Raw genomic sequence first — 16,266 nt, 5'->3', positions numbered from 1 at the left:
CATTCAAATGAAAAGAATGATTGTTATGAATCTGGTTGCTGTTGGTGACTGAAACCTGGTAATAACAATAACTTTTGTTCTGGACGGCCATACGCGAGACAATGTCTCAGTCCAAGGCCTAGAACAGAACATGGAAGCAGCCCATTCAAATAGTTTACGTTTGCATGCGGATGGTGGAGGTGCGACTACCATTAGGTTATGGGGCGATGCTTTCCGAAGACGGAATTAGGCTTGACTCTGACGTTGGCTTTACCTGCCTGTACCTTAAACCAGCCAATCTAATACTATTCTGAGTAAGGTACGAGGCAGTGAACGACGCTCAGATAATGGAGTGCAGTCAAGCAGAGGTAAAAGTTGGAAATAAGGAACGGAAGAAATTCCAATCATTCCACCTACTTCAAACAACCACAATCAAGCCTCAGTCTCAGTCTCAGTCTCAGCCGTCGATACCGAAATGTCGGAAGCTACACATGCTGATCTATGAAGTATTATCAAAAGAGACTTTGTCTTGTCGAGAGACGACCAATTCAGGTGACGCCTGAGTGAGGTAATCAATCACGGCAGAGTCAGCCAAGCCCGTCACTTATATCTCATCTTCCAGTCTCCCGTCTCTTGTCTCACCACCGAACGACACAACTCAATGCCGACTTATCTATGCCACGGATTTCGATGGCACCGCCGCGATATCCGCATTTTCGTCATACTGAATGATCTTGAAGACGCGGCTCCAAATTGGATTCTTGCGCCTGCGTCTTCGTATTGTATCCTCGATCAGTTACACGCTCAGTTTGATTTCCTGCCCGAGCTCACCCCGCCGACCACACCGACACAAGCCAGTGTCAGCAATGCGAAAAATGCCAAACCAAAACCAAAACCTGATCATGTGGATGATGACCACGATCTCCCCAAATCACGTGTACCCGACGCCGAAGATGCTGTTCTCATGCACTCCTGGTCCCCAGTCAAGCTGTTGGAGGAGTTTGACGTGGACGAGATGACAATGGCATGTAGGCCATATGCCTATGTGGCTGACTATGTGGCGAGAATTGATCTGAGCGTAGATGTCGCAGGTGAGATGGCCAGGTACTACGAAAGAATGGCAGGTGACGATGGCTGGATCATTAAATTAAGGGATCAGTTGCAGAAAGGGGAGCCGGTGAAATGGTACATTATCGTCTGTGGTGACGAGGTGAGAGAAGTCCCTGGTAAAAGTGACGAAGAAGAACACGAGGTTGGATATGAGCAGTTGAGAGAAAGAGCCCAACATATGGCACGAGCCAGGAGGACGAGAGAAATCATGGATGGGTCTTCCAACTCACCATCTGAATACGAGGATGACGGCGACCAAGACGAAGACGACGCGCTTACTGTATTGGAAGGTATACTAGATCACTCCGAAGGTGCTACTACTCCAAGGCCTCTTTCATTAGAACTGCCCGATATCCATATACCACTCCAGCCTCGACTTGACCCGGCCAGAGCATCAGTCTTGACTACCTCAACAGTCTGGTCCCAGGATCAGTCACCCGATGAAACGGCAGACACAGAGACTCCAGACATTGACAAACCACTTTTACCCAGCGAGCTCGATCCTAACAGAACGTCCATGTCTACGGCATACTCAATTTGGTCCCGAAAAGAAACTCCGGATACGCGGCTACGACAATCTGAGATTACGCAGTATTCAACTTCTACGGCATCAGGACTATATTCTGAAAATGGGCGCACTCATCTTGAACCAGAAGAGTTTGCCAAGACGCAGCCACCAGCGCAAATTTTTGCAAGGGAAGAGACTGCAGATGTCTTGCGGCCCCTCAAGCCTGCAGAACTTGTCTCATCAAGGACTTCGACGCCGCCAACGCCCAAGGCTTCAGAGAGACAACTACCAGCTCCGAGCTTATACAGACCTGAGAGCTTTGTCCCACCTTTCTCGCCACCTTTGCCATCTTCAGAGACCTTTCCAGATGAAACCCCTAAACCAACGGTTCCGGACCAAACCGAGGCTACAAACCCGACGGAGCCTTCATGGCCGTTGTCGTCCGACTCACCTCTAGGATCGTCAGGGTCTAGTACATATCGCAACGAAGAGAATTCTTTCCCACTGGTGTCATCGCCGCCACATTCTAGGAATTCACCTGCAGCTATATTTTACTTATCTAAAGAAATCACACCCCCTAAAATACCATCGCTGGCATCAAAGCACCCTCCGCAGCCGCAGTTTCCAGGACCTACAATGTCTAGGTTCCAGGAAAGCGTACCGCAAGCTTCACCGTTACTGGTTACGCCGAATCCTAAACACATAGAAAAACCAAGTTCCGGTGTCTTGTACCAAGCCGGAGAGTCTGTCCCTAAAAAGCAACCACCGTCGTCGTTGCCTAGGTCCAGAGTTGTGCGTGCTCCCCCACCACTAAACATCAACACGACAAACTCGATCAAGCGCTCGACTTTAAGTCCTGTGAAGAACATCACGCCACCGACATCAGCTCAACGAGAGACATCTGATCTCAACATGAAGACACCCCCCATAACTCCTAGAACTCCCAAAGCGTCTACAGGGCAGCCACTCACACAGGCTTCGCCAAAGTCACGAATACCGAGAAGCGGACCAAAGAATATACGACTGTCAACCCTACCGCTTCCACCTGAACCGGCAGTGAAGAGTCCTGTTCGTCCTCCTACGCCGCCAAAGCCAAAGCCTCGCCTTCCGCAGAAAGAGGTGCCGCAGAGAAGACCACAAACAGCACCAGAAGAGGGAACGCTGTTGAGACCCAACGGGGCAGGGTTTTCGAGGCCACTCCAATATGACGCCCCCAGATCTATGCAGAAACCAGGAAGTGAAGGAGTGATACTGGGGCCAAAACTAACACCAACATCAATACCAACAGTCCCTGCGGGCTACAGTCGGAGTGCTACTGCACATGTAAATGCGCCGCTCGACTCAGTAACACAGGCGAGGATGAGAGCGCAACCACCTCCAAACCCAGCACAGATTCGACAGCCTATTGTGTCTACTCAAAATACTGATGGGTATACACTTGAAGGAGGAAAACATCACAAACATCACGTTGCTCGAAGCCATTCGGTTGCTGACGGGTTTAAGAGGCTTTTCAGGAGACCATCTCTTGCCAAAGGATCCCACCATTGAATGGAGACAGTTGTTGAAGCATGTTGCGACGGAGTTTGGAGTTTGAAATTCAGAGTCAGGGAGTTTGTTTTTGGGTGTTATAGAAACCTTTAAATGGCATTATGACGGTATTGTGGCCAGGTTACTATTCCGTACGTAGGAATATCGTTGCAGGGATACCCGGTAAGGTTATGGGGCTTCATAACTTTTAATGTTTTATGATGGAGTCATGATAGAAACCGAAATTGCCATCGACATGTATAATACCCATTTTGCCAAATACGATATGTACTCTGTAATACACTTTAAATCATTTTGTACAAACATCGCTCTCATCATAGCATAAAAGATTGAGGGCTAATGAAACCCCTATGTAAGGAGTTGGCCTACGTCACGTGTAAGCAAGACAGCTTGATTCAATCGCATTGATCCTTTTACATCTATCTGTTCCTCATCTCGTCCAATTGATTCCGCTTGTGTCAAGCGAGAATGCAACCCAGGACATATATTGAATGGCGTCTTTAATGACCTTCAATTAACCTCAGAACTACTCTGACAACCATCTCTTCCAGTGCCGAGTCCAAGACAACTCACCCCGCGGTGTCCCTGTATTCATCCCTATTAACGACAAACGTTCAGTCTCGCCTCAGCGTCCAGATGGTCCATCCAAGACCCGAACCCGGGCCCAGCGCCCCGACCGAGACGTTTGCACAGACGAGCATTGAGCTCACGCTCGACGACAGCGACGAGGAAGATCTCCGTTCGATCGTTGGTAGTGGGAGCGATGTATACGAGCTGCATGACAGGAACACAAGCAGAGATCGAAATGGCAGTGCGATATGGGATGCCGAAGCTGGCGATGACGAAGATGCGGACCGTCCTCTCGTGGCAGGCCGTCCACGAAGTCCTGGGTCCGTGGCGAGCTTCCAATTATATACTCCAGACGAGGAACAGGCGGTCCGGCGGAAGTTTGACCGTAAACTTGTTTTGTTTGTAGCTCTGCTCTATATGCTGAGCTTTGTCGATCGGTCGAGTAAGAATTGGGTACCCTTTCCATACGGACACAAAAACTGACAAAAATATGTAGATATCGGTAATGCTCGAATAGCAGGCATGGATGAAGACCTCCAGTCCGACCCGCCCCGTGACGAATGGTATGAGTGGGCTTTGACGGCTTTCTACATCACTTACATCGCCTTTGAATGGATGTCGCTGCTGTGGAAGATCATTCCTGCGCATATTTTTGTATCCATGGTAGTCCTGACCTGGGGTCTCATGGCATCCCTTCAGGCTGTCGCTACGTCGTACCCCATGCTTATTGCGTTTCGCGCTATATTGGGCATCGGCGAAGCAGGTTTTACTGGCATTCCGTTTTACTTGAGCTTCTTCTTCAAACGGGAGGAGCTTGCATTCAGGACCGCTATTTTTATATCTGGTGCGTCACCGTCTTTCTTGTATAACCACAGGTTTACATTGTCGAGCCTGTGACTAACTTTAACAGCTGCACCTCTGGCCACGACGTTTGCTTCCACCCTCGCCTGGCTCATTGTCAAGTTTGCCTCGCTTAGTCCCATCGCTCCCTGGCGTCTTCTCTTCATCATCGAGGGTTTCCCATCTGTCATCGCCTCTGTAGTCGCATGGAACGTCATCCCAGACTCACCCCAAACCGCCTCCTATCTAACCAAGCGCGAAAAGAAGGTTGCTCGTTTGCGTCTGCGCAGCGAACAAGCTGCATCTACGTCTACAAGCTCCGAGTCTTCGTCCGGTCTCAAGGGCCGCGATATTCTGGCCATCTTCCGTGATCCCGTAGCTTGGATCACTGCCACCATGTTCTTCCTCACCAACATGGCTTATTCGTCCCTCCCCGTCTTCCTCCCCAAGATTCTCACTGAAATGGGCCACGATACCCACACCTCCCAGGCCCTCAGCGCTCCTCCTTATTTGGCCGCTTTTGTTATCGTTCTTTTCACAGCTCACATGTCTGATCGTTTGCGAACTCGCACCATCCCTCTAATATTTCATGCTCTCGCATCCTCTACCGGCTATGCCATACTCGCTCTGGCTAAACCCCTAAACTTACCTAACTTCATACGATATATGGCCGTTTATCCTGCCGCGATAGGCTTCTTTAATGTCGTCACTCTCATCATCACATGGAGCATTAACAACCAGTCCAGTCAGAGTCGTCAAGGAGGTGGATTCGCCCTCCTTCAGCTCGTCGGTCAGTGCGGCCCGCTCGTTGGCACCAGGCTGTACCCAGATCGTGATGCTCCTTATTATGCGCCAGGAATGAGCACTTGCGCGGCGGCGATGCTCGGCGTTTCCATGCTAGCTTATGCTCTTCGCTTTTACCTGAAGTATCAGAACCGTAAGTTCGACCGGGCTGAGAGTGAGCATTTCGAGGGAGGTGATGAAGTAGAGGAAGAAGGCCTCGTCGGCTCCGGGAGGCGAAAACCGATCGGTGTCTCCTTTCGATATATGTTATAAAGAATTGTAATTCCTTCCTGTTCATATGTGAGCCAGTTTCGTACGGATTCATACAGCGACACAAGCTCAGTGTAATGGAAAGCCTCAATTAGTGAATTTGTAATTCCTGCTCCTTACTAACTTGCTGATAACAAACTTTTCTGCCTTCACCTGCTTATCCGTTCCGAAAGCTGCGTTGTTGTTGTATCAACCCTGGTCTATTTCCCAAAGTGCATCCATTCGGGAGCTTGATACTTTTCGACGCCAGCCTTCCACCAGGCCTTAGGTCCACGCATGGTATTTTCTATCGAAAATGTTGCGAATCCTTTCTCATGCTTGCCTTTGATTGCTTCACCAGGTTTGAGTCTACGTCGCAGTTCTTTCCAAACCGAATATTGTTTCTTTTGCTCTTTATGCTGCTGCTTGATATTCTCACGAGCTTGGCGAAGTTTATCGCAGCTGCTGCGGCAAATATTGTTTGCTAGCTTCTTAACTTCAACACGGGATCGCTTCACACTGGCAGAAATGCTTCGAAGAGAAATGCCGGACGCTTTTCTTTTCCTAGACGTGATGATTCGGGGTAGCTTTATTGATGGGCTAGGGCTTTCTGAATGGAACGTGTCTGTCAGGTTGCCGAATCCCGTGTGGACTGCCACTCTTCTTAGTGGTCGCATCTCGAGGCTCTCGACAGAGCCTTCTGTGGGAAACTCGTCCTCGTGGCTGGCCTCACTATTGTGCGGAGCCAGAGTTTTCAATGCCAGATCTTCAGAGCTCGACGAGATTTCGAACCGGTGATATGAGGGTGTCGGCAAGCGTTGTAGCTTTCCGATAGCTGCTGCGGCATCTGTCAATGTCTTGTAAGTACTCCCTTGACTTACAGCCCTGGAAGCGCCAAATGAGCCAGATGATGACCGGAGGCCAGATAAACGATCGTTTGTGTGGCTGTATCTCGTCAGGTCACCAAGATTCGACAAGACGATGTGGGAATCGGGTGGTGAAGGCAAATCTGGGGACCCGATAACGTCTTCAGGATAAGAAGAAGATGTGCTTCTTGCACCTTCTTGGCCAGACTTGTGCTTGGGCTCGGGTACAAGCAGAGACTCTGGGGATGGCGTTTGAGATCGAAGATCCCTGATGCCTTCTTTTACTATTTGCAGAAGAGAAACATGGTCTGTACCGACTAGAGATAATGACCGTTTAGTGATTTGTTCTGTAGAGAGGTCGTCTGGCTCTGCTTTCTCATCATATCGATCATAATGAAGACCCGGCATAAGTGTGCCATTTTGAAGAAAGGGTTGATTACTGATAGTCCTCGGCTTTAGTTGCATTATATCCGCATCGATCCCAGAGGCAGGAAGTGGGATTTTTGATGTAACATCTCGCTAAGATGCTTCGGGCCTGATATTCTCAAAACACCCAGCATTCTGTCGTAGGGCTGGTTCTCGCTTCTTGACTCTGAGGTCACTCTTTCGGGGGCTTGAGACTGTCTGGTTGTCATATGAGCGGTTGGCAGCTTTGGTAGGGAGCGTGGAAGGACGCGAGCGGATGGGTAGAGTGAAGTTAAGATTCATGATGAGGCGGATACTTGTTATTCTTTTGACGCCAAAAAGAAACTAAATGTTGATGGCTTATCAAGACTGACGGATGGAACGGGGAGTAAGAGAAATTGAGTTGGAGATGTAAGAAGCAAAGTCGATGGAATTGGAATATCTAAACCTTAAAGTTAACTGCCTTGAAGGGGAGGAGGCATGAGAGGCAGGTGCGAACAAGTTTCTGCAGGCAGGGTTGCTCCTTCTTCTTCAGAAACGCACAACTTCATCCTGGCTCCAATGCTTTTTTTTATTTTACCTCAACACCAAAAAGATGATATTTGAATATCTATACTGTTAATCAATAGATAGATATGTATGTTGCCAAATATCAAAAAGACGAATCGGAAGGCGTTGGGATTGCTCCCGCCAGGGCTTGAACCTGAGACCTTCGCATTACTGAATATTCAGATTGAAGTATTAGTACGACGCTCTAACCAACTGAGCTACGGAAGCCAACCAATTCGATGGGAACTAAAGCAATCTCTCGAATATACAGACTTTACTGTGAGAGAGCTGAAGCATAAAAATATCTGGCAAGTCAAACGATGTTCAAACTCGATTGATGATAACTAATTAATTCTTGGTAAGTAATGAATGGCCTGGCTATAATCGACTATTATTCCTCCCCTCATAATCTCATACCCATTCAACGCCAGCTGAGAAATGGTATAACTTCCCCCAGCACTGAATCAACCTGTGCCTTAGCACCCCTCTCACTCTAGAATCACTTGGGATCTCGTACACAGTTAGTGCACTTGGCGCAAGTGAAGTGAGTTACCACATGTCCCAGACTATCAGTTCCTGAAGGTGCTTTCTCATGGAGAAGATGGGCCGAACCCTTCTCAATTTCTGGCCAGGCAAAGATGTTGAGGGGAACGCATCGGTTCTCAAATCTGTCATATAGTTGCTTGTTAGTTATCTCAAAAGCCACCCATTGAGCTTGCAAGGAAGAAACACTCACGTAGCGAGACGGCAGATAATCTCAGGCTCAGAAAAGACAGAACCAACATGGTTCTGGAGCTTGCCGTTCAGCTCAGTGCAAGTGTAATCGAGCTCCGGCTGGTACTCAAAGCATGGAGGTCCCCAATTCTCACCGCGACAGAAGTAGACCTGCAAATCTGTTAATTGATGCAGATAAATCAATGGTAACATAGTCATACCGATGCAGGCTTTCGATCTCCATTACTGTTCTCTTGGGGTGTAGTGCTGAGACGAGACTTGATGACTTTGGGTTCAATGGGCTTGTAGTTGGGTGCGCCTCTTTCTGAGAGAGGAGAAGACCACATGTCAACAGAAGCAGAAAGGCCCTGAGAGGCAAAGAATGTCAGAAGAGCAAAAGCAAGTGAGGACTTCATATTGAAGGCTATATCTGGTTGAATTTGGGAGAGTGGTGAGTTGTAGTAGGATGAGTTGGCGAAGTAGATTCGATAGCCAGTGTTGTAATGCTGTTGAGCTTGTATAATATAATGACATTGGATGGCAGTGGCTTAAGCCTTCTTATATTAACTTTCGGCACACCCATCACCGTTTAGAATTAAGAATTAAGATAGAGAGGAGGAACTAGGTATGATGCGGAGACCCTCGTGATGAAAATAGCTAATGCGATGCTACTGCATCTATTGTCGCAAAGTCAATGGTGTCGCGTCAGCTCTGGCCAGTCGCAGACGTATCCATCATTGTGATGCTATGGCTCGTTGATCCATAGATGCACCCGTTGATTCAGCGCCTCGTCAGCATACTCAGCTTCCCCATAGAAACTAACTCAAAACTGCTGTAGGTTGATGCGGTCATGCCCGTAATTCGATCTCGGCCCATCAGGGCGTTCAAAGCAATGCTGTCAACCTGCAGATGGGCTTACATCATGTAAACAAACGGTATTACTCACTGGCGTAACTCTCGTGTCTGCTGGTCAACCGTCTGTCTGGGAGAGAAATGCGCAGAGTTGACAATAGCGGTCTCGCTTCATTTGGATTCCCACGTTGTGCATTGCATCACGGGATATCATGCGAGGCCGCGATTTGTCAAAATCAAACAGAATATACTGCACGTTCAATTTTGTGGTTTCTAGGAATCTGAAATGCATGCGCCGCGTGAAGCCGCTGGATCGCTCAACGTGCATTTACTGATCGACCTGGACTGACGTAAATGGCAGAAGCAGAGATACAATATCAAGATGTGAAGTGATTCTGGTAATACTCGTATCCAGATTTACGTATTCATAAATAAAACCAATGGCTGACTGCAGCTTGCATAGCTATTTTACTGTGCCTTTATTAGCATCGATATCACAAGTGATATCGGCATTGAGCCGGAGCCGGGAAAGGGACGGAGACACGGCAGAACTCCACAGGACGGGGATTGCCTAAACAGGAAATCACATCTATCCGCCTTTACGAGAGACTTTGGTGACGAATCCTGTACATTATACAAGAGCATTTTGTTTCCTAGTAGCATATACGGACACCAATGTGATACCTCGAGCTTAGAGGTTTTCAACCAAGTATTGCATCGCAAATGGCCTCAATCCCGGCACTGTCTTAGCCTTCGGAGGAGATCCATGCACGAGATGGCAAATCTGGTCAGGCAAGGCGAGCTTCTTGTGAATCGAGACCGATCTCTAACAGGGAAAGATGCTTTGTTTTTCGAGTGCACAGCATAGTTTTACCCAGTAGCCTGTCGCATCTCCCTGCCGATAGCCACTCGATCGAGAACACAATATGCACTGCTCCTCGTGGTACAACAGCAGGCGCTCTGCATACATGCAGTGCATCAAGGCTACCAACCCCCGACCTTTTTTCTCTCTCTTATTTTTTCTCTCTCTCTCGGAGAAAAGTATCACATGCCCATCATCATGTGCATCAGACGATCCAAACAATATCTCAGGTTTGTAATAAGAAGGCAGACAGATACGAGATAGTACAACGGCGGTGATGACTTCCGTAACCAACACAGCATTTACGATTCTATCACAAGAGAGACATGTTACTCTTGATACCTCGCAATTCGAGGCGGTGTAGTTGAGTTTGGCAATCACGCAATATCTCTTCAAGGATGAGTGGTAGAGATGAAGGATGATCATGGTTACAGCTACAAGACTGAATCTTGGTGTAAACGTCTGCATATGGCATTCATTAACCTGAGTTTGCTGTTAGCTGATTTGGAGGCTCAAGCGATTGCTTGAGAGGATGTACTGCGAGCCAAGTCGAAAGACTAAGGAATTTAATGTGGACAATCTGCAACAACTAGTGTCAAGTAAATCACTATGCTTGTGACCTAGAACAAAGTTATTCTTTCACAGTCCTCTGTATGGCTTGTTGCCGTGATCATAATGACCTGAGTGTTGATTAATTCCCCACTGAGAATAAATTGCATTATGTTTCGACGTTATGATGGAGCCTGTAGCTACCCAACTTTTTACTATATACAAAGAGGTATTTCCGCTCCTTTTTACTTTATCTCTTGATCAAGAAAATTACACAAGACCTTACATCAAGAAATTGATGAGTTTTGGAAGGATTCTAACGCTAAGTACGTACATCCACCTATCCGTCCTTTTGCACTAAGTAAATATATACCCAAAGATTTGACAATAACTGATTGCTTTTATTCCAAACAGAACTACACTCCCAGCGATGCTTGAAGCAACATGATCTCGATAGAATTCAGGCATTGACTCTTGAAAGAGGAAGAGGCCGTGAGGAAAAGATGAGACCATGATAGACAATATCCATACTTGGACAAGTCTGACAATGCTGAGCCGGTCATTACACAGTCGGTCATGCACAGTCTAAGCTAGTCTTGGCGTCATTCACAGATTGGAAATACCGCCACGCTCGACCTAAATCAGTCAGATTATGAGTCACTGTTATCCGTTATGGCTGTACAGTGCTTGGACTAATCTACTCTTTCGCGTTATGCTGGGTGGGGATCATTGAAGCCTCCCGTTATTGAAAAGAGAAGCATGTCTACTTCAACTCGGGTGGGAAATTGCTTGCATTGTTCATTTATGTCTTGATCGAACAAACGAATTAATAGTAGCCGATTCAATCTTTGAGACGTGTTTCTTCGCTTTGAAAAATGGCAGAATCAACCATGGATTTGACCAATCGTCCCCGAACTCGCCAGAGAGCGTATAAGCAGCCACCAACTCTCGACGTTCCTGACATCGACCAAGATGCTGCGGAAAGAAAAAGGGTTCTGAATGTGTTGGCTCAGAGAAGATATCGTAAGTGACCACTCTCAACCGAGAAGATTTTGTAAAAGTAATTCCTAACAGCTCTGCAGGTGAAAAAAAGCGATTGAGTCGTCTCAAAGCCAAGTCAACAAGCAACGATGTGACTCAAAATTCAGACCCAGAACCATTTCGCAATGTTAATGGAGAGCCATTTGGAGACGATATCATTGAAATTCCGAGAACGGTGCAAGACGATGCGCAGTTCAGCAACCAAGCTGCCAGCATGTTCATGCCAACAACCACCGGCGATGCTGCTGACATGTTGGCTGGGCTTGATTTCAGTCTGACATCGTTGAGTCCCCTTTCAGAAATGGCACTTCCATCTGTTTTGCCAGATGTCAACATTCTTCCAGAATTTTTATGCGAAGAAAGCAATAGCGATGAAGCTTCAGCAGGAGCTTCCAGAGGATTAACGACACATTTTGACGGGCCTGATCTAACCACATTCCTCGATACACCCTCATTCAGCACTTCGCCTGCTGCCTCAACAGAGAGCTTCCCTGACAGCTACAACCTCCCTGTGCTACAGCTCGCGCTGCTCAAGGGCGTTATACTCATCGCAGATCGCCTCAATTGTAAACAAGGTCTGTGGGATCTGGATGGAATTTCGGCTTTTGTCACAGGCGTTGCGACGCCAGCAGCTTTGCTCCCTGCAAACTGGCGGCCTACTCCTCTACAAAGCTCGTTGCCGCACCATCCAGTGTTTGACCTTCTCCCATGGCCAGGCGTCCGAAACCGCGTCATTTCCATTCTATCATTACCTGATGAGTTGCGGCCACCGAGGGCCCGGGGCGAGCTAGCATGTGTCAACTTTGCATACGACCTGGAAGACACGGCTGAGGGAGTCCGGATCCATGGTGAAGACCCGTATGACCCTGGAAGTTGGGAACTGGGGCAGATTACATTCGAGAGGTGGTGGTTCCTTTTCGATAATACTATTATCAACACAAGTAATCGATGGCGAAGGGCGAGAGGGGCACCACCATTGCTTCGTAGAAGTGATGAGAGTTCTAGTAAGAACTCGAGTTCAAGTACATCACCAGCCATGAGTGTTTAATCACGTTGTTTTTTATTTATTTAGCATTTTTGTTTTAGGATTTACTATCAAGCAAGTTTTGTTCATAGGATGTTTTCGTATAGACAGATAAAGAAACTCAGTCAAAAGAACGAATACGAGTTTAACGTCTCGCGTGAATACAGGGTAGTGGTAAGGTATTGACTCGCTCACAGACCGGTCTGACAATGACGCCCATCAGCGGCTCAGCGTGGGGATCTGGGCATGATTGGTGCAGCTACTAGACCCTTGCTCCGAAGCAGGGGACAGAATGGCTGCAAGCATCAAACAGAGTGGGATGTTTTACACGGGCCGAACCATACAGAAGCAATCATGTCTGCAGTTTACATGGCTCAGTGCATATTCAGGTAACTAGCAGTAAGCTTCAAGTGTTGATTACCTTGACCGAAAGATCAGTTACCTAGTCTACAGAGTGCCACCGGTCCAGGTATAGAGAGAGGCGACCTAGCATGATGGATCCATTTTGGTCGTCCATGACTCTTCCACTGGGCTGAATATTCTCTGAGCTTAAAAAAACATTGGGGAGAGTTGTAGCAGGCTAGGGGCCCTATCTTAGCGGGCAGCCTCACTGGGCTCCCCCCCGACAGCCCGAGTCTCTCGGCCTCCGGTACCCGGTAACGGCGCTGGAGTCAAAAGTCAGTGTCGCCATATTCAACCAATCGGCAGTCAGTATCTCAACATCGGAGGTAAAAACGGAACCCCACTGGGGGAGTTTCTGGAGGAAGGAGGGGCACTTTGGAGGCCAGGAGAGAAATTTACAGGAAAGATGAGCCCGGTGGAAGGAACAAACAAACGTGGGACACTTTTCTCACCGGACTTTGTTCTTTTTCTTTCTCTCTTCCCTTCTCTCCTCGTTTTTCTACCTTTGTCATTTATCTCCCTCGATATATATAAAATCGACCATTCCATTATATCACTGGAAACCCGTCCCTCGTCGACTTACACTTGGCGTCTCTAAACCCCTGGTTCACCTGCTGCTGCTTCTCATTCAACAGATTGAGAGAGGTTCATTGAAACGTTGATCAATTAAAACAAAGATCATCGCTTTCACCGCTCGTCTGGAGTTGCAGCGCAAACAAAAAACAAACCCTTTTATTTTTTTGTCCTATTAAAACAATAGACTTTGTAAGTTGTCATCAACGTCATCCCAACCAATGCTCCCGTTCCCAATTTCTCTTTACTAATAGATAGGTTCCTGGTCATAGTTGCCGTTGCAGTTCCCCTCCCCCACATCTCCCCAGACTACAATACAAGCTTCGACCCGCCACGACCATCGCCCTACGCCGCCTTTTTTATTATTGTCAATTTTGCTTAACTCCCAGGCAAAATACAACCACGAGTCGTTACACGGGCCTTAGATACAAGAGAATCTTTTGTAGATTACCTCCATCATGCATATCAAGGATATGCTCCACGACGCCGAGAGGAGCGGCCAGCCCTCCTTCTCTTTCGAGTACTTCCCCCCAAAGACCGCTCAAGGTGTCCAGAACCTTTACGATCGTATGGATCGCATGTACAACCTAGGTCCCAAGTTCATCGATATTACATGGGGAGCTGGTGGTCGCATTGCTGAACTCACCTGCGAGATGGTTCTCCAGGCTCAAGCTGTTTACGGCCTCGAGACCTGCATGCACTTGACTTGCACTGACATGGGCGTTGAAAAGGTCAACGACGCTCTACTCAAGGCGTACAAGGCCGGCTGCACCAACATTCTTGCCCTCCGTGGTGACCCTCCCCGAGCTCAAGACAAGTGGGAGGCTGCAGACGGAGGCTTCCAGTATGCCCGCGATCTTGTCAAGCACATCCGCAACACCTATGGCAACCATTTCGATATTGGCGTTGCTGGTTACCCAGAGGGTTCCGACGACAACAAGAACGAGGATGAGCTACTTGACCACCTCAAGGAGAAGGTTGATATGGGTGCCACTTTCATTGTCACCCAGATGTTCTACGATGCCGACAACTTTATTCGATGGGTTAAGCGTGTTCGTGAACGTGGTATCACCATCCCTATTCTTCCTGGTATCATGCCAATTGCAACTTACGCAAGCTTCCTCCGACGAGCCAACCATATGCAAGCCAAGATCCCACAAGAGTGGCTCGACGCCCTTGAGCCCGTAAAGAATGATGATGTTGCTGTCCGAAATATTGGAAAAACCCTGGTTGCCGATATGTGCCGGAAGTTGCTCGCCAACGGCATCCATCACCTCCACTTTTATACCATGAACCTTGCCCAGGCGACACGAATGCTACTGGAGGAGCTTCAATGGGCCCCCAGTGCCGAGCGACCTCTTCAGCATGCTCTTCCTTGGAAGCAGTCAAAGGGACTTGGCCGCCGCGAGGAGGACGTTCGTCCTATCTTCTGGCGCAACCGCAACAAGTCCTATGTCATTCGCACACAAGACTGGGACGAGTTTCCTAACGGTCGATGGGGTGATTCTCGTTCTCCCGCTTTTGGTGAGCTGGATGCCTATGGCATTGGCTTAACGGGTTCCAACGAGGCGAACCGAAAGAAATGGGGTGAACCCAAGGCTATCCAGGACATTGCTGAACTTTTTGTCTCTTACCTCAATAACAAGATCGAATCCCTGCCATGGAGTGAATCTCCCCTGACCACAGAAGCCGATGAGATTAGAGAGGACCTCATTGAACTGAACAAGCGTGGACTTTTGACCATCAACTCGCAACCCGCTGTCAATGGTGTCAAGTCCTCTCACCCCATCCACGGCTGGGGCCCCGACAACGGTTACGTCTACCAAAAGTCGTATCTCGAGTTGCTTGTCCACCCTAGTGTTTTCGACAAGATGATGTCCCGCATCGAGAACCACCCTGACCTGACCTACTATGCTGTTACCAAGGATGGCGAACTTCGATCCAACGTCACTTCTGACGGCCCTAATGCCGTTACCTGGGGTGTGTTCCCCGGTAAAGAGATCGTTCAACCAACCATTGTCGAGAGCATCAGTTTCCTTGCATGGAAGGACGAGGCATTCCGACTGGGTGTCGATTGGGCGCACTGTTACGACATCAGCTCCCCTAGTCGTGCCCTTCTTGAAGGAGTCATGAATGACTGGTACCTGGTCAATATTGGTAAGCAGTCTAGATTTTCAACGAACTGATTCAACTGAGAACTAACGAATTGTACAGTTAATAACGATTTCCATGACAACAAAACTATCTTCGAGCTTCTTAAGGGACTCGAGGTTAATGACTTGACGACTCCTGCGACTCCTCTCGCCGAGCCCATTGCTAATGGTGCTAATGGTGTTAATGGTACTGCGGCCACTGCCGTTGCGAACTGAATGCTCACTCGCACTGCATCGATGCAGCGGGTCGTAAATATGCACAACATCTGACCCCGATTGCATCTGTGCCACAGCTACATGGCGCTCGGGATCTTCTGGACGTCGCTGTGCCTTTTCTTCCAATTTTAACGATTTGATTTCTTTTCTTTTTTGATTTACGGGTTTGGGTATAATAGCATCACCGCGGTTTCTTTTTCAACAAAAAGTTACCAGGGATACGGGGGCAGCATTTTAAAAAGGCGCACGATACAGATAAAAATCACCCGGCGGGCGCAGACGACTTTATGTTTTGGGGGCTTGCTTTGCTTGTTCTATATCTCAACGATACCCCGCCAGCAAGGCCTTATGGATGGATGAATGCATGATTAAATTTTGTTTTTTTCTCTCGGTCGATTATTTTCGCTCCCCGGAATAGGGGAAAGCGATCCAAAGAGAGTGGAGGATATGGGAACAAGGAATCTTGAGGAGCG

General features: G+C 48.0%; 7 protein-coding genes and 1 non-coding gene across 8 annotated transcripts; 4 read left to right on the top strand and 4 right to left on the bottom strand.

Annotated features, from left to right (window-relative positions):
• The first annotated feature begins 300 nt into the window (after positions 1-300).
• EDB82DRAFT_508908 (uncharacterized protein) lies at positions 301-3,577 on the top strand. Its single transcript, XM_025728497.2, has one exon. It carries the CDS (start codon positions 641-643, stop codon positions 3,143-3,145), a length of 2,505 nt encoding a protein of 834 aa, XP_025582858.1. The 5' UTR covers positions 301-640; the 3' UTR covers positions 3,146-3,577.
• On the top strand, positions 3,497-5,671 carry EDB82DRAFT_267411 (major facilitator superfamily domain-containing protein). The gene is made up of 3 exons (XM_025728496.2): positions 3,497-4,157; positions 4,212-4,559; positions 4,626-5,671. Exons 1-3 carry the CDS (start codon positions 3,782-3,784, stop codon positions 5,609-5,611), a joined length of 1,710 nt encoding a protein of 569 aa, XP_025582857.1. The 5' UTR covers positions 3,497-3,781; the 3' UTR covers positions 5,612-5,671.
• A 1-nt stretch (position 5,672) lies between these two features.
• EDB82DRAFT_267416 (uncharacterized protein) lies at positions 5,673-7,048 on the bottom strand. The gene is made up of 2 exons (XM_065607345.1): positions 6,785-7,048; positions 5,673-6,532 (listed from the first exon to the last, which is right to left on the bottom strand). The coding sequence occupies exons 1-2, from the start codon at positions 6,916-6,918 to the stop codon at positions 5,809-5,811; spliced, it is 858 nt and encodes a 285-aa protein (XP_065464168.1). The 5' UTR covers positions 6,919-7,048; the 3' UTR covers positions 5,673-5,808.
• Positions 7,049-7,540: 492 nt separating this feature from the next.
• EDB82DRAFT_t190 lies at positions 7,541-7,635 on the bottom strand. The gene has a single exon. It is a non-coding gene; the product is annotated as a tRNA-Ile (tRNA).
• Positions 7,636-7,716: 81 nt separating this feature from the next.
• On the bottom strand, positions 7,717-8,814 carry EDB82DRAFT_267394 (uncharacterized protein). Its single transcript, XM_025728493.2, has 3 exons — positions 8,343-8,814; positions 8,144-8,292; positions 7,717-8,075 (listed from the first exon to the last, which is right to left on the bottom strand). Exons 1-3 carry the CDS (start codon positions 8,535-8,537, stop codon positions 7,907-7,909), a joined length of 513 nt encoding a protein of 170 aa, XP_025582854.1. The 5' UTR covers positions 8,538-8,814; the 3' UTR covers positions 7,717-7,906.
• Positions 8,815-9,493: 679 nt separating this feature from the next.
• On the bottom strand, positions 9,494-10,430 carry EDB82DRAFT_508901 (uncharacterized protein). Its single transcript, XM_065608809.1, has one exon. The coding sequence runs from the start codon at positions 10,301-10,303 to the stop codon at positions 9,800-9,802; it is 504 nt and encodes a 167-aa protein (XP_065464167.1). The 5' UTR covers positions 10,304-10,430; the 3' UTR covers positions 9,494-9,799.
• Positions 10,431-11,093: 663 nt separating this feature from the next.
• EDB82DRAFT_508899 (uncharacterized protein) lies at positions 11,094-12,576 on the top strand. The gene is made up of 2 exons (XM_025728492.2): positions 11,094-11,407; positions 11,467-12,576. The coding sequence occupies exons 1-2, from the start codon at positions 11,260-11,262 to the stop codon at positions 12,471-12,473; spliced, it is 1,155 nt and encodes a 384-aa protein (XP_025582853.1). The 5' UTR covers positions 11,094-11,259; the 3' UTR covers positions 12,474-12,576.
• Positions 12,577-13,706: 1,130 nt separating this feature from the next.
• Positions 13,707-16,074, top strand: EDB82DRAFT_267350 (methylenetetrahydrofolate reductase-domain-containing protein). Its single transcript, XM_025728491.2, has 2 exons — positions 13,707-15,581; positions 15,639-16,074. Exons 1-2 carry the CDS (start codon positions 13,883-13,885, stop codon positions 15,791-15,793), a joined length of 1,854 nt encoding a protein of 617 aa, XP_025582852.1. The 5' UTR covers positions 13,707-13,882; the 3' UTR covers positions 15,794-16,074.
• The last annotated feature ends 192 nt before the right edge of the window (positions 16,075-16,266 follow it).

The sequence above is a fragment of the Fusarium venenatum genome (genome assembly GCF_020744135.1).
Source record: "Fusarium venenatum strain MPI-CAGE-CH-0201 chromosome Unknown EDB82scaffold_3, whole genome shotgun sequence".
Taxonomy (NCBI): domain Eukaryota; kingdom Fungi; phylum Ascomycota; class Sordariomycetes; order Hypocreales; family Nectriaceae; genus Fusarium; species Fusarium venenatum.
This window is presented reverse-complemented; position numbering and strand designations above follow the sequence as displayed.

Bases quoted from the DNA above. Each gene is read 5' to 3' on its own strand.
- EDB82DRAFT_508908 (XM_025728497.2), top strand. From the start codon at position 641: ATGCCGACTTATCTATGCCACGGATTTCGATGGCACCGCCGCGATATC.
- EDB82DRAFT_267411 (XM_025728496.2), top strand. From the start codon at position 3,782: ATGGTCCATCCAAGACCCGAACCCGGGCCCAGCGCCCCGACCGAGACG. The intron at 4,158-4,211 runs GTAAGAATTGGG...AAAAATATGTAG, and splicing joins GAGCTTTGTCGATCGGTCGA to ATATCGGTAATGCTCGAATA. The intron at 4,560-4,625 runs GTGCGTCACCGT...TAACTTTAACAG, and splicing joins GACCGCTATTTTTATATCTG to CTGCACCTCTGGCCACGACG.
- EDB82DRAFT_267416 (XM_065607345.1), bottom strand. From the start codon at position 6,918: ATGCAACTAAAGCCGAGGACTATCAGTAATCAACCCTTTCTTCAAAAT. The intron at 6,533-6,784 runs GTCATTATCTCT...GACGAGATACAG, and splicing joins ACAGAACAAATCACTAAACG to CCACACAAACGATCGTTTAT.
- EDB82DRAFT_267394 (XM_025728493.2), bottom strand. From the start codon at position 8,537: ATGAAGTCCTCACTTGCTTTTGCTCTTCTGACATTCTTTGCCTCTCAG. The intron at 8,293-8,342 runs GTATGACTATGT...ACAGATTTGCAG, and splicing joins GAGATCGAAAGCCTGCATCG to GTCTACTTCTGTCGCGGTGA. The intron at 8,076-8,143 runs GTGAGTGTTTCT...ACTATATGACAG, and splicing joins ATTATCTGCCGTCTCGCTAC to ATTTGAGAACCGATGCGTTC.
- EDB82DRAFT_508901 (XM_065608809.1), bottom strand. From the start codon at position 10,303: ATGCAGACGTTTACACCAAGATTCAGTCTTGTAGCTGTAACCATGATC.
- EDB82DRAFT_508899 (XM_025728492.2), top strand. From the start codon at position 11,260: ATGGCAGAATCAACCATGGATTTGACCAATCGTCCCCGAACTCGCCAG. The intron at 11,408-11,466 runs GTAAGTGACCAC...ACAGCTCTGCAG, and splicing joins GTTGGCTCAGAGAAGATATC to GTGAAAAAAAGCGATTGAGT.
- EDB82DRAFT_267350 (XM_025728491.2), top strand. From the start codon at position 13,883: ATGCATATCAAGGATATGCTCCACGACGCCGAGAGGAGCGGCCAGCCC. The intron at 15,582-15,638 runs GTAAGCAGTCTA...CGAATTGTACAG, and splicing joins CTGGTACCTGGTCAATATTG to TTAATAACGATTTCCATGAC.